The sequence below is a fragment of the Bubalus bubalis genome, chromosome 8 (assembly GCF_019923935.1).
Source record: "Bubalus bubalis isolate 160015118507 breed Murrah chromosome 8, NDDB_SH_1, whole genome shotgun sequence".
Lineage (NCBI taxonomy): Eukaryota > Metazoa > Chordata > Mammalia > Artiodactyla > Bovidae > Bubalus > Bubalus bubalis.
Genome location: NC_059164.1, coordinates 92483585 through 92496138, shown reverse-complemented (window position 1 = coordinate 92496138; position 12554 = coordinate 92483585). Strand labels below are relative to the sequence as shown.

Below are 12554 nucleotides of genomic sequence, written 5' to 3'. Positions count from 1 at the left end.
TTCAATTGATAACTTTCATGCCTTCCTAGAATCAGAAGATTTTAGGTAGTACTTTTGTTGAGCTCAGCCTATAAAAATATGCAGTAGTTTAAAGTTTTGACTGAATTGGTTGGTAATTTATCTTTCAGATTTTTTCTTTCATTATACTTTAGTCTAAATAAGTTTGTGTGTGTATTGAGGTTGCATGGCATTAAGGTTGTTTAGAAAAGTAGTTTTTATGACTTTTTTTTTTGTCACTTTTAGGTTCATGCATGGGAGATTTCAGACCAGTTGTTACAGATCCGGCAAGATGTAGAATCATGCTATTTTGCTGCACAGACCATGAAAATGAAGATTCAGACCTCATTTTATGAGCTCCCCACAGACTCTCATGCCTCTTTACGGGACTCATTACTAACTCATATCCAGAACTTGAAAGACTTGTCACCTGTTATTGTAACACAGGTAAATCCTATGCTTCTCATTAGGAAAATTTGTAAGGCTATTTGGATTTATCAGGTTAATTTTGATTAGCAATGCTGGGCCATGAGAATTGATGTTAACTTTTTAAAGACTCATTGCTGTATTCTTAGAAGTGAATAGAATGTGAAAAATTTAATGTGAAAAATTTAAATCTTTGTATTTATCTTAGAAGTCATTTGATATCAGACTAACTTAAATAACAAAATTGAGGGAGGTGTTTAGGTTTTCACAGTCACGTTATGTGTGTGTGCGCACATACACACACACTCTTATTACTTTGTAGATAATAAAGTACTGTCCTGGGTCAGAGGTCTACATAGTTGCCTTTTTAAAAAATCCTTTCTGGACTGATTAGCTATTAAAAAGTCTCATGAATGAAATGGTAAACTAGAGCATCTGGCCTTTCCACCTTAGATAGGGAAATACATTACAAAGGAAAAGTGGATGACACTTCAGTGAATACATACTCACATGTGTTCTCTGCCTGGCATAGAAATGCTCTTGAAGAGAAAGGAGGCTTTTGCATAAGACTTCAAGATAAGAAATGAAAGGAGAAGGGATATGGCACTCTATTACTGAGTGAGTCAAAGGGCTAACTGTCAGTAGCTTTGGGTTTTTGACAAAGTATATTTTATAAGTCCATGAAGTTCTGTGGTATTGCTAAATAAAAGTAAGTATTGATATAGTCTGAGGAAAATCTACAGTCTGTTCTTTCTGACTTCTTTTTGTTATGTTTTAATTTGGTTTTTCATTTTTAAAGGCTAAATTTTAAATCCCAGCAATTTGTAGTTAGCCCAGAAGAATTTACATGATACATAGCTGTGTGAGAAGAAGAGTGGTATCACAGTCTAAGTTGTCATATTGTTTGGAAGAAATTTAGTTTCTTTGCTTTCCAGTTAATATTGTTGGTTACTCTATTTCTGTTCACCTGTCTATTCATTTATTTAATCTCTCTTTTTACTCAGCTGGCCTTAGCAATAGCAGACCTTGCCCTACAGATGCCTTCCTGGAAGGGATGTGTACAGACATTGGTGGAAAAGTAAGTAGCTTGTTTTGACTATATGCTGGCATTTGGAATTACCATTAACCTATATAGAGAAATTTGTTAGCAAAAGCTGGACATTTGGATTATTTCCCCCAACTTTCCAGTATTCTTGCCAGGATAATCCCCTGGACAAAGGAACTGGTGGGCTATAGTCCATGGGGTTGCAAAAAGTCAGACATGACTGAAGGGACTGAGCATGCCCAAACTTTTGGCATAGAATTATTTATTATTAACCTTTGTTACAGTTTAAGAAAATGATTTAAAATTTAAATACTCCAGAAGTATGTCATGTGGAACGTTAAAGACTCATATAGTTTACACACACACACACACACCCCCCCGCCACACCCACCCACACTCTTCTTGAATTAACTACAACAAAAAACCTTTGTTGTCTTGTGGATCACTCCCACTAACTGTCATATCAATGGTCTTTATAAAGATATAGTCAGAATGTTTATTCTTACTAATTGGGATTCATTTCATGTCTATAAAAAGGACAGTATTATTTTTAGATATATGGAGCTTGCTGCTTTGAATAAAGCATTTCCTCATGATCTTGGCAAGATAATCTTGATATTTGTTTGCATTTTGGCATTTGGTTAGAAAATTATTTTTAAACAAAGTGGATGTCCTTTTTACTACCAACTATAGTGTGTCGTTTGTAGAAGGCAATGGCACCCCACTCCAGTACTCTTGCCTGGAAAATCCCATGCAGTCCATGGGGTTGCTAAGAGTCGGACACGACTGAACGACTTCACTTTCACTTTTCACTTTCATGCAATGGAGAAGGAAATGGCAACCCACTCCAGTGTTCTTGCCTGGAGAACCCCAGGGACGAAGGAGCCTAGCGGGCTGCTGTCTATGGAGTCGCACAGAGTCGGACGTGACTGAAATGACTTAGCAGCAGCAGCAGCAGTATAGTGTGTCATTAAAACCTTTATGTAGATAGTTTATTTTTTGTTTTAAGAAACTTTTTATTGATAATATTATGCATGCTCCTTGAAAAAATTCTAGCAGTATGGAAGCTTTCAAAGTAAAAAGCAAATATTTTTGTCTCTTCCTATTCATATATTTTATAAGTAACCACTATTAGTGACTGACTGTACAGCCCTCTAGACTTCCCTTTAAGCATTTTAAAATAAAGAGATGTATATGTGTATTAATATGCATAAACATGTATTTTCTTCAGTTATATGTATTAATATGTTTCATATACTTTTTTCACTTAATTGTGGACATCTTATGTTATGACATAGATACTCATTATAATGTCTATATATTCTCCATTGTATGATATCTGTAACCTTTTTTATCCTAATATGAGGGACCTTTACATTTTCCCAGCATTTTTGCTATTATTAAAAAAAAATACTTGTGCATATACATCTCCATGTGTGTGTGAGATTTTTCTGAAAGATAAATTTCTGAAAGTGGAATTGCTGGGTCATAAATTATTTTGCAAGTTGAAAGTTTGATTTCTAGATGTCCTTCCAAAAGAGTGTGTCGGGTTTTCTCCCCTTTAACTATAGTGAGAATTCTACTTTGTTGTCATGGGTTATTCTGATGGCTGTTTTTAATCTTATGTGATTGTGTATTTTTGGGCTCTAAATAACTTATAGCTCTCCTCTTTTCTTACCTAGATATAGCAATGATGTAACTTCTCTGCCTTTTCTGCTGGAGATCCTTACAGTGTTACCTGAAGAAGTACATAGTCGTTCCTTACGAATTGGAGCTAATCGGCGTACAGAAATTATAGAAGATTTGGCCTTCTATTCTAGTACAGTAGTATCTCTATTGGTATGTTTGAAATACTGAGTTGCTGCCTATGTGCAAAAAGCTTTGGTGGTTATTTTGTAATTCAGTAGCACTATTGTAAAATAGCTTTCTTAGCAAAATTTGGCAATGATAATACTATGGCTTTTATATAACACTTTACAGTTAAGAAGTACTTCAGAAACTATACTTTTTGAGCTTCTAAGTAATGCTGTCAGGGTGGTATTGTCTCCATTTTATGAATGAGAAACAGGTTTTAGAATTACACAACTGCTAATTCAGAATTTGAACTCAGGTCTTCTGATTACATATCCCTTGTTCTCCTCCTTCCTGCTACCATCTGTAGGCTCTTGAGTAAGGACTGTGCTCCAGGAACTGCATATAAATTTACTTAAGGAAAGGATCCTCTCTAAGGGATAAATTGAGAGTTTTTGATAGGGTGGTGGTACAGGACTTTATTTGACCTTTGAATAATGTCATAATTATAGAATATACTGTTCTTTAATAAAAAATAGTTAAATGTGCTTGCATCCTTTTTGATTAGGTAGAAATTTTAATGTCCTCAACCAGGGTAGGTAAAGTTACGGTCCATGGGCTGTTTGTAGATGAAGTTTTACTGGGACACAGTCATGCCCGTTCAGTTACATGTTGTCTGTGGCCATAATTTTGGGCTAACACAGCAGAATTGAGTAGTTTTCACACAGACCATATGGTCTGCAAAGCCTAAAATATTTACTATCTGGCCCTTCTGTGGAAAAATTTTGCTGATTCCTGAACTAATAAATGGTATTAAATTGATTATTTAGCCCATATACCATTTTTAGGTTTTGTGTCCAGGTCAATTTCTCGACAGTGTGGTTATAGTAGATTATTTTTCAGGAATGTATTTCAGTACTTCAGCATCATAGAACTTTTCATTTGAAAAACAAAGTTTTGTTTAAAATTGTGTTCATTAGAAGTTCATTGGAAAATTACTTTTTTAAGTTAAATGTGTTTTCAATTAACCATTTATTTTAAAGAAATCGTGTAATAGAAAGTTAGAAAATATAGATAATCAAGTTACATTCAAACCATCTATCACGCTGTTAATCCTTTAGTATGTATCCTCTGTGAACATGTATACAGATTTTGAAAATCCAAATGAGAATATGCTTCACCCACCCTTCTGGAGCCTGCTTTTCCAGTCCTCCAGCTTCATCTTTCCATTTCAGTAAATTTTTGTATCATCTAATAAATACCTAGACCATATTCACATTTCCTGAGTTGGTCCTAACATATTATTTGTAGCATTTTTTCATATCAGTAACTAGTCTAGAACCATGCCTTGTATCAAGTTGTTATGATCACAGTCCCTCTTCTTCCTTTTTTCAAAATGACACTGATTTGTTGAGACTGGACTAGTTGTTTTATAAAGCATCTTCTTACTTCCTGGATTGTCTTTGTGTCATTTAGTTTGTTTTTCTGTTCTCTATAATTCCTCTAATTGGAAGTTACATCTAAAGCAGCTCTACTCAGTAGGAATTCCTCAAGAGAATTAAGCCTTAAATGCCCTAAGGTATCTACAGTTTCTCCTATATACCATTCACAGGATGATTGAGAAAATAGACACTCAAATCATTTTCTGCAGGACTTAATTCTTTCCCAGGAACCTGGTAAGAAAGACTGAAAGACTTTGATAGGTTAGTTTTAAAAGGTTAAATATTTTTAGCTAGAAAACAACTTAGATATTTCGTGCTGCAATTTATCAGAAGATATACGTTTTGGTTGACCTTCTAAAAGCATCACTTTGGTTAGTGATGCTGTGCTAGGATTGACTAGATTAGAATGATGACAGTTTGATTCTTCCATTTATAAAGTTTGTTTCTCCCCTTACAATATAATGCAGTTTGTATGAATGTTAAATTCTAAGTTTATAATCCTTGCCTTAATAATTTCATCGTGGTTTGCAAAATAAAGTTTTGCTAATTCTTTCTTTCTACATGTATATTAACATTCTTCTAAGTTCCCACTAGAAAGGCAGGATGAATCTTTAATTTTTAATTATTCTGTTTTCTGTATAAGGATTTTGTTTTTAAGATTACTTAAATGTTACTTTTTCCCCTTGACTTTCTCTTTATGGTGTATTATGGGCCCATGAGTTTCATTGATTCAGGGTCTTTGCTTAAGTTATCCTTTTGATACTTTAAATGTTACAACTTTGGCCACTGGAGCACATCTTTATTTCCTCACAGAAAAAGGTAACTAGTAATCATCTAGTTACTGCTTTGCCCCAGATCTAGAACCCTTGGTTTCTTTTAGTATCAGTTTGGGTCCAGTCAGGAGAGAGAAACCACCTATTAATTTATTGGGACTATTCAATATAAAGAATGTTTAACTATAATAGGTATCTGTAGTAACAAGGGATTGTCTAATAAAAGGTAAAGAGAGCTCTAAAGAGTATAGAAATAAAACAGATACAAGGAGCAGTCATTAAGGTCAAGGCTAAGATAGAGTTTCTAAGGAAGGAAGAGTTCACCCCTCTCCCAGGACTGAGATTCAAACCCTGTTGGTGATGGTTTGGTCATGGTAAAGAAGTCACCGTGGTGCTGCATGCCACTGAAAATCTCTCCTCTCAAACTTGCTAAAAATCTGCTCTCTAGGCAGGCCAAGAACGTTGTTAGGGAAGGTATCTCACCAGAGGCACTCTGCAACAGAATCAGCTGGGTGTGGGAATGCCAGAGGAGGCTACTGGCCACTGTGTACTGTAGGCACTGGAGAAGCTAAGTGCACTCAATCTGTTGCTAAAGAAGAATGTACATTCCTTAGGGGCCAGGAGCAGTTTGCTGAAAAACTGTTGGTAAGGATGAGAGTTGGTGCTGGAGAAAGTGCTGGCCAATATACTGCAAGAGCTGGACACCAGAGAAACTATGAGTCTGGGGCTGAAGAAGCTGCATGTTCTTTAGAAGGCTGCTTAGTGAGCACACTAGAATCAGGAAGCAAAACCCTTTTCCTTCTGCACTTTCTCTCTAGTGACCTTCTGACAAAAAGTTAGTACCAGCTGGCACAGGACAAAAATATTTAAAGGGCCCAGATCCATTTTCACAGAGTAGTTCTAAAAGGGTGAATTTGGAGCTGAGAGGCAATAGTTCTGCAGCTGGCCACAGTCTTGCCTTTTAACTTAGCTCCCATAGGTGCTCTTTTATACATATTTAAACACCAGTGCAGTGGTGTAACAAGCAGATAGAAAATATGGAACTGCTACAGTCCTCACTTACATTGATTACAAGGCTGTAATTGGTATATATGGCTTTTTTCTTCCACAACTCATTTCATGTTTTCTCTGCTGCTATAGGTTGAATATTTGTGTGTGCCCCTGCCTCGAAATTCATATGTTGAAAACGAATCTCCAAGGTGATGGTATTGGAGATGTGGCCTTTCGGAGGTGATTAGGTCATGACAGTGGAGCCCTCATGAATGGGATTAGTGCCCATATAAAAGAGACCCCAGACAGCTCCCTTCCCGTTTATGCCATGTGAAGACACAGTAAAAAGACAATTGTGTATGAAACAAGGAGCAGGTCCTCAGCAGAGACTGGTACCTTGATCTTGGACTTCCAGTCTCCAGAACTGTAAGAAAGTTTCTATTGTTTATAAGCCACCTGTTCTGTATTATTCTGTGAATAGCAGCCTGAATGGACTAAGACACCTGCCCTGACCAGAAACTTAGCTGCTTGGGATTCTTTACTCTGTGAATTTACCCAAGACTTCATTCCCAAAAAGTCTGAGCCCTCAATCATCCTGCCTTGTGGATTGTTGTTTCTATAGTTTTCCATTAACCTTTTGGGCTTGGAAGTAACAAAGAGACTCCCTAGAAAATCCTCTGGGTTCCAGACCTAGAACTCCTTGCTTTGATTATATAGAAGCAATACAGTGTTTCACTGGTAATTGTGATTCGTCACTCTAGTCTGTAAAGTAACTCCTTTTCCTGTTGGTTCAGTGGCATAAGAAGCTCCCATTGTCCAGGTGGTATTCTTATGTTCCAATTCACTGGAATTATTTTTGAGTTTCCTGTTGGAAACATACTTTCTTTGGGACCCAGATCTCCAAACTAATAGAGCTCAGAGTTGCCCATTACTGTACTTCCTTTACTCTGATACGAGTTTCTTGATTTGCTATGATACCATCATGGTTAGATGTGGTATTCTTTGAGTCTATGAATGATAATGTTGACAGAAGCATTATAAGCAGGGAAGACGGTTCTATATCCAGAATTTGTGCCTATTCCTATGAGAACAAATCTCTGCTTCCTCCATGATAGAAACCAATATAATCAGTGAACCTGGTCCCTGTGGCAATTGGTGCCACTGGGGACTCAGTGTTCGTCTCTGCTGTTGACAGACACTCATCAGTATTGTTTACCTGTTGAGCCTTGGTAAAGTGGAAATCCATGTTAATATATGTTTAGCCTCCATCCCTACTGCTCTGGCCACTTTGTTTATGAGCCTATTGAGCAAGCACTGGATGGCTAGGGAAAGAGGCTGACATTGTTAGAGTTTGTCATTTTGTCTATCTATCATTGGGAAATTCCACTATAGTGATGCTCTAGTGGGTATTCACATCAGGCAGAAATCTGTGCCCATTTATATGTCATTCATATACCTCTTTCTCAGACTTGCTTGTCACCAATCTTCCAATCTTGTTTCTGCCAAATCCCTGATCATCTATCCAAATGATTGACAAGGGTCCATGAATAAGTGGCGATCCAAATTTCTGGTCATCTCACTGCAGATATGGTGGACAACTATACATACTGCTTGAAGTTATGGCCACTAGGAGGGTTTTCCTTCAGCATTGGCCTTCACTGTGGCCCCGGAGTGGGCCTGTAATCCTGTAGCTGTCTGCCTTCAGGTGGTACCAGCATATGCAGATCAATCTGTAATCCAGGCTTGAATGTTTTCTTCAGTTATCCAGTTGTAAGGAACATCCCAGGAGGCCACAGGCATGGATTGAAGGGGATGAATCAATGTAAGAATAAGTGGTGTCAGAGAATCTGAGCCATCTATACTCATGTAACATTTTTGTAGCTTCCAAATCTTCCTGTACTCAACCTCTTTATATCATTTTCATCTGATGACAAGTCTCTTGTTATGCATGCCCAATCTTAAGGCTAGGTAGTTCAGTCAATACTTAGTTCATGGTGGGAAGGTCAGGCCACATAATCACCTGATGTCCTATGGATAGGCCTGCCCAGGTCTTATAGTAAGCCAGAAGCTGATTTTCAAAAGACAGATAGTTACCTGTAGAAGAGTGCATAGATTTGTTCCAAAATTCTAGATATTTGCACTATGATGTTCCTATTGGTACTTCCCAGAGACTCCATACACTCACTAAATGAATACTCTCAAGGAAGTATACTTGTGTCAATGTTTGGCTCAATCTAGTATTGTAGTCCAGCCTTCCTCAGTCTAACACCTTTCTGCGTGTTTCCTAGGTTTCTTTAGACACATTTAAGTGAAGCTTCACAGTTGTATTGGTGTATAAGTTGTTTCCTCCTATTCCCCTAGAACATTCTGAGATTTGACCCTAGTTTATGAGTATTATTGGGGATGTTTGTGGACGGTGTTGAAGAGATTGGGCATCTTCTTTCAAGGCCTCTGTCTCAGATGGGGTTATTACAGGGCTTTGAAGCTGAGGAAGGCTTGTGTCAGACACTGGAAGGCAGAGGCTACTTCTATTGGTAAGGGAGACTCAGAGTGACTTGGATTACCAGTTTCATTAGGGTCCAACTGGATGTCCCCATTCCAAACTTCAGAAGTCTGCTGTTTACCAGTCAATTTCAGAACTTTGACATGAGAAACTTGGTAGGACTGTAAATTCAACTGTTGTTTGTAATTCAGCAAGCCACACAATTAAATTTTGTATATGAGTTTGAGCAATATTATAAGAGCTTCTATTTAGAGCTGGAATGCTAGTCATGTTGCTAGTTCTCAGACTGTGACTTGAGCTGGGTTAACAGACCCAAGCTTGTAATTTTGTAAGCACTCAAATGACTAAAAAAAATTCAGCAGCCGTGATAGTCCTTATAGTTATTATTACTGCCATGATGATCAAGTGCATTTAGCTACTTGGACTTGATTTAGCACTTCATCATAATTGATGACAGGTGATATCATCATGGTATCTGAAAAATATTGATATACCTTGTGGGACTTAATAAGGTCTATAAGTCTCTCGTGTCTTTTGTCTTGTTTTAGAACTTAGAGGATTAAATTAGTCCACAATTACCAAGAAAAATATGTACTTGGCTGTGATAGAAGATACTAAAGACTTCTTAGAACTTTTTTCATTTAGTTCCCCCATTTTCTCTTTAATGTTTTTATTCTATCTTTTTATCTTGTCAGTATTACACTTTGTGGTCCATTCAAATGGACTTATTCCTAAATATTGTATTCAACTTTAAATTTAAAAAAATATTATTCTTCTTGCTCTTGAACTGAGCCTGGACTCTAATATTTTTCTCCCTTCATTTATTCTCCATTTTGTTAATTCAAGATCAGTTATTATTTGTTCTTATTCAGTCATCCTGTCTGACTCTTTGCAAACCCATGGACTAGAGCACACCAGGCTCCTCTGTCCTCCCCTCTTTCCTGGAGTTTGCTCAAATTCATGTCCATTGAGTCAGTGATGCTGTCTAACCTATCTCATCCTCTGCTGCCCCTTTCTCTTTTAGCCTCAACCTTTCCCAGCATCAGGGTCTTTTCCAGTGAGTCAGCTCTTCACATCAGGTGGCCAAAGTATTGGAGCTTCAGCTTCAGTTCTTCCAGTGAATATTCAGGGTTAATTTCCTTTAGGATTGACTGGTTTGATCTTGCAGTCCAAGGGACACTTGAGAGTCTTTTCCAGCACAATTCGAAAGCATCAGTTCTTTGACACTCAGCCTTCTTTATGATCCAACTTTCACATCCGTACATGACTACCGGAAAAACCATAGCTTTGACTGTACATGCACTGTTGTTGGCAAAGTGATGTCTCTGCTTTTTTAATACACTATCTAGGTTTGTCATAGCTTTCCTTCCAAGGAGCAAGCGTCTTTTAATTTCCTGGTGGTAGTCACCATCTGCAGTGATTCTGGAGCCCAAGAAAATAAAATCTGTCACTGCTTCCACTTTATCCCCTTAGGTTTGCCATGAAGTGATGGGACCAGATGCCATGATCTTAGTGTTTTGAATGTTGAATTTCAAGGCAGCTTTTTCACTCTCCTGTTTCATCCTCATTAAGAGGCCATTTAGTTCCTCTTCACTTTCTGCCATTAGAGTGGTATCATCTGCATATCTGGGGTTGTTGATATTTCTCCTGGCAATCTTGATTCCAGCTTGTGACTCATCCAGCCCAGCATTTCAAATGATGTACTCTGCATATAAGTTAAATAAACAGTGTGACAATATACAGCCTTGTCATACTCCTTTCCCAATTTTGAACCAGTCAGTTGTTCAATGTCCAGTTCTAACTGTTGCTTCTTGACCCACATACACGTTTCTCAGGAGACAGGTAATGTAGTGGAACTCCCATCTCTTTCAGTTTTCCACAGTTCATTGTGATCCATAGAGTCAAAGGCTTTAGCACAGTCTGTAAAGCAGAAATAGATGTTTTTCTGGAACTCCCTTGCTTTCTCAATGATCCAGTGGATGTTGGCAGTTTGATTTACCTTTTCTAAACCCAGCTTGTACATTTGGAAGTTCTTGGTTCCTGTACTGCCAAAGCCTGTCTTGAAAGATTTTGACATAACCTTGCTAGCATGTGAAATGAGCACAATTGTACGGTAGTTTGAACATTCTTTGGCATTGCCCTTCTTTGGGATTGAGATGAAACCTGACCTTCTCTAGTTCTGTGGCCACTGCTGAGTTTTCCAAATTTGCTGACATTCTGATACAACACTTTTTTAACAGGATCATCTTTTAAGATTTTTAATAGCTCAGCTTGAATTCAATCACCTCCACTAGGTTTGTTTGTTGTAATCCTTCCCAAGGCCCACATGACTTTATATTCCAGGATATCTGGCTCTAGGTGAGTGACCACACTATCATGGTTATCTGGGTCATTAAATCCTTTTTTGTATAGTTCTTCTGTGTATTCTTGCCATGAATACACATGAAATGTTCCCTTGATATCTCTAATTTTCTTGAAGAAATCTCTAGTCTTTCCCATTCTGTTGTTTTCTTCTATTTCTTTGCATTGTTCATTTAAGAAGGCCTTCTTGTCTCCCCTTGCTATTCTCGAACTCTGCATTCAATTGGGTATATCTTTCCCTTTCTCCCTTGCCTTTGGCTTCTCTTCTTCCTCAGCTATTTGTAGAGCCTCCTCTGACAACTGCTTTACCTTCTTGCATTTCTTTTTCTTTGGGGTGGTTTTGGTCACTGCCTCCTGTACAATGTTATGCGCCTCCATCCATAGTTCTTCAAGCACTCTGTCTACCGAATCTAATCCCTTGAATCTATTCATCACCTCCACTGTATAATATAAGGGGATTTGATTTAGGTCATACCTGAATGGCCTAGTGGTTTTCTCTACTTACTTCAGTTTAAGCCTAAATTTTTCAATAAGGAGCTCATGATCTCAACCACAGTCAGCTTTTTAGGTATTGTTTTTACTGACTGTATAGAATGTCTCCATCTTTGACTGCAAAGAACATAATCAATCTGATTTCAGTATTGACCATCTGGTAATGTCCATGTGTAGAGTCATCTCTTGGGTTGTTGGAAAAGGGTGTTCTATAACCAACATATTCTCTTGATAAAACTGTTAGCCTTTGTTCTGTTTCATTTTGTACTCCAAGGAGAAACTTGCCTGTTACTCTGGATATCTCTTGACTTCTTCCTTTTGCATTGCAATCCCCTGTGATGAAAAGGACATCTTTGTGTGTGTGTGTTTGTGTGCTAGGAGATGTTGTAGGTGTTCAACGAATTGGTTAACTTCTTCAGCATTAGTGGTTGGGGCATAGATTTGGATTACTGTGATGTTGAATGATTTGCCTTGGAAACAAACTGAGATCGGACTGTTGTTTTTAAGATTGCACCCAGGTACTGCATTTTGGACTCTTTGTTGACTATGAGGGTTACTCTATTTCTTCTAACAGATTCTTGTCCACAGTAATAGATATGCTGGTCATCTGAATTAAATTCTCTCATTTGAGTCCCTTTTAGTTCACTGATTTCTAAGATGTCGATGTTCAATCTTGCCATCTGCTGCTTGTCAGTGTCCAGTTTACCTTGATTCATGGACCTAACGTTCCAGGT

At 37.7% G+C, this 12554-nt stretch overlaps 1 protein-coding gene across 3 annotated transcripts in view; it reads left to right on the top strand.

The window, feature by feature from the left end:
• TNPO3 (transportin 3) overlaps positions 1-12554 on the top strand; it is an 80057-nt gene that overhangs the window by 26465 nt on the left and 41038 nt on the right. For 2 of the 3 annotated variants that reach the window (XM_045166453.1, XM_045166454.1), the window contains 3 exons: positions 244-444; positions 1428-1501; positions 3151-3307. In XM_045166453.1, coding sequence (XP_045022388.1) covers positions 244-444; positions 1428-1501; positions 3151-3307 — 432 coding nt within the window. Of the gene's footprint in view, positions 1-243; positions 445-1427; positions 1502-3150; positions 3308-6748; positions 6891-12554 lie in introns of those variants that run through there. The other variant, XM_045166455.1, reaches the window with a different exon arrangement.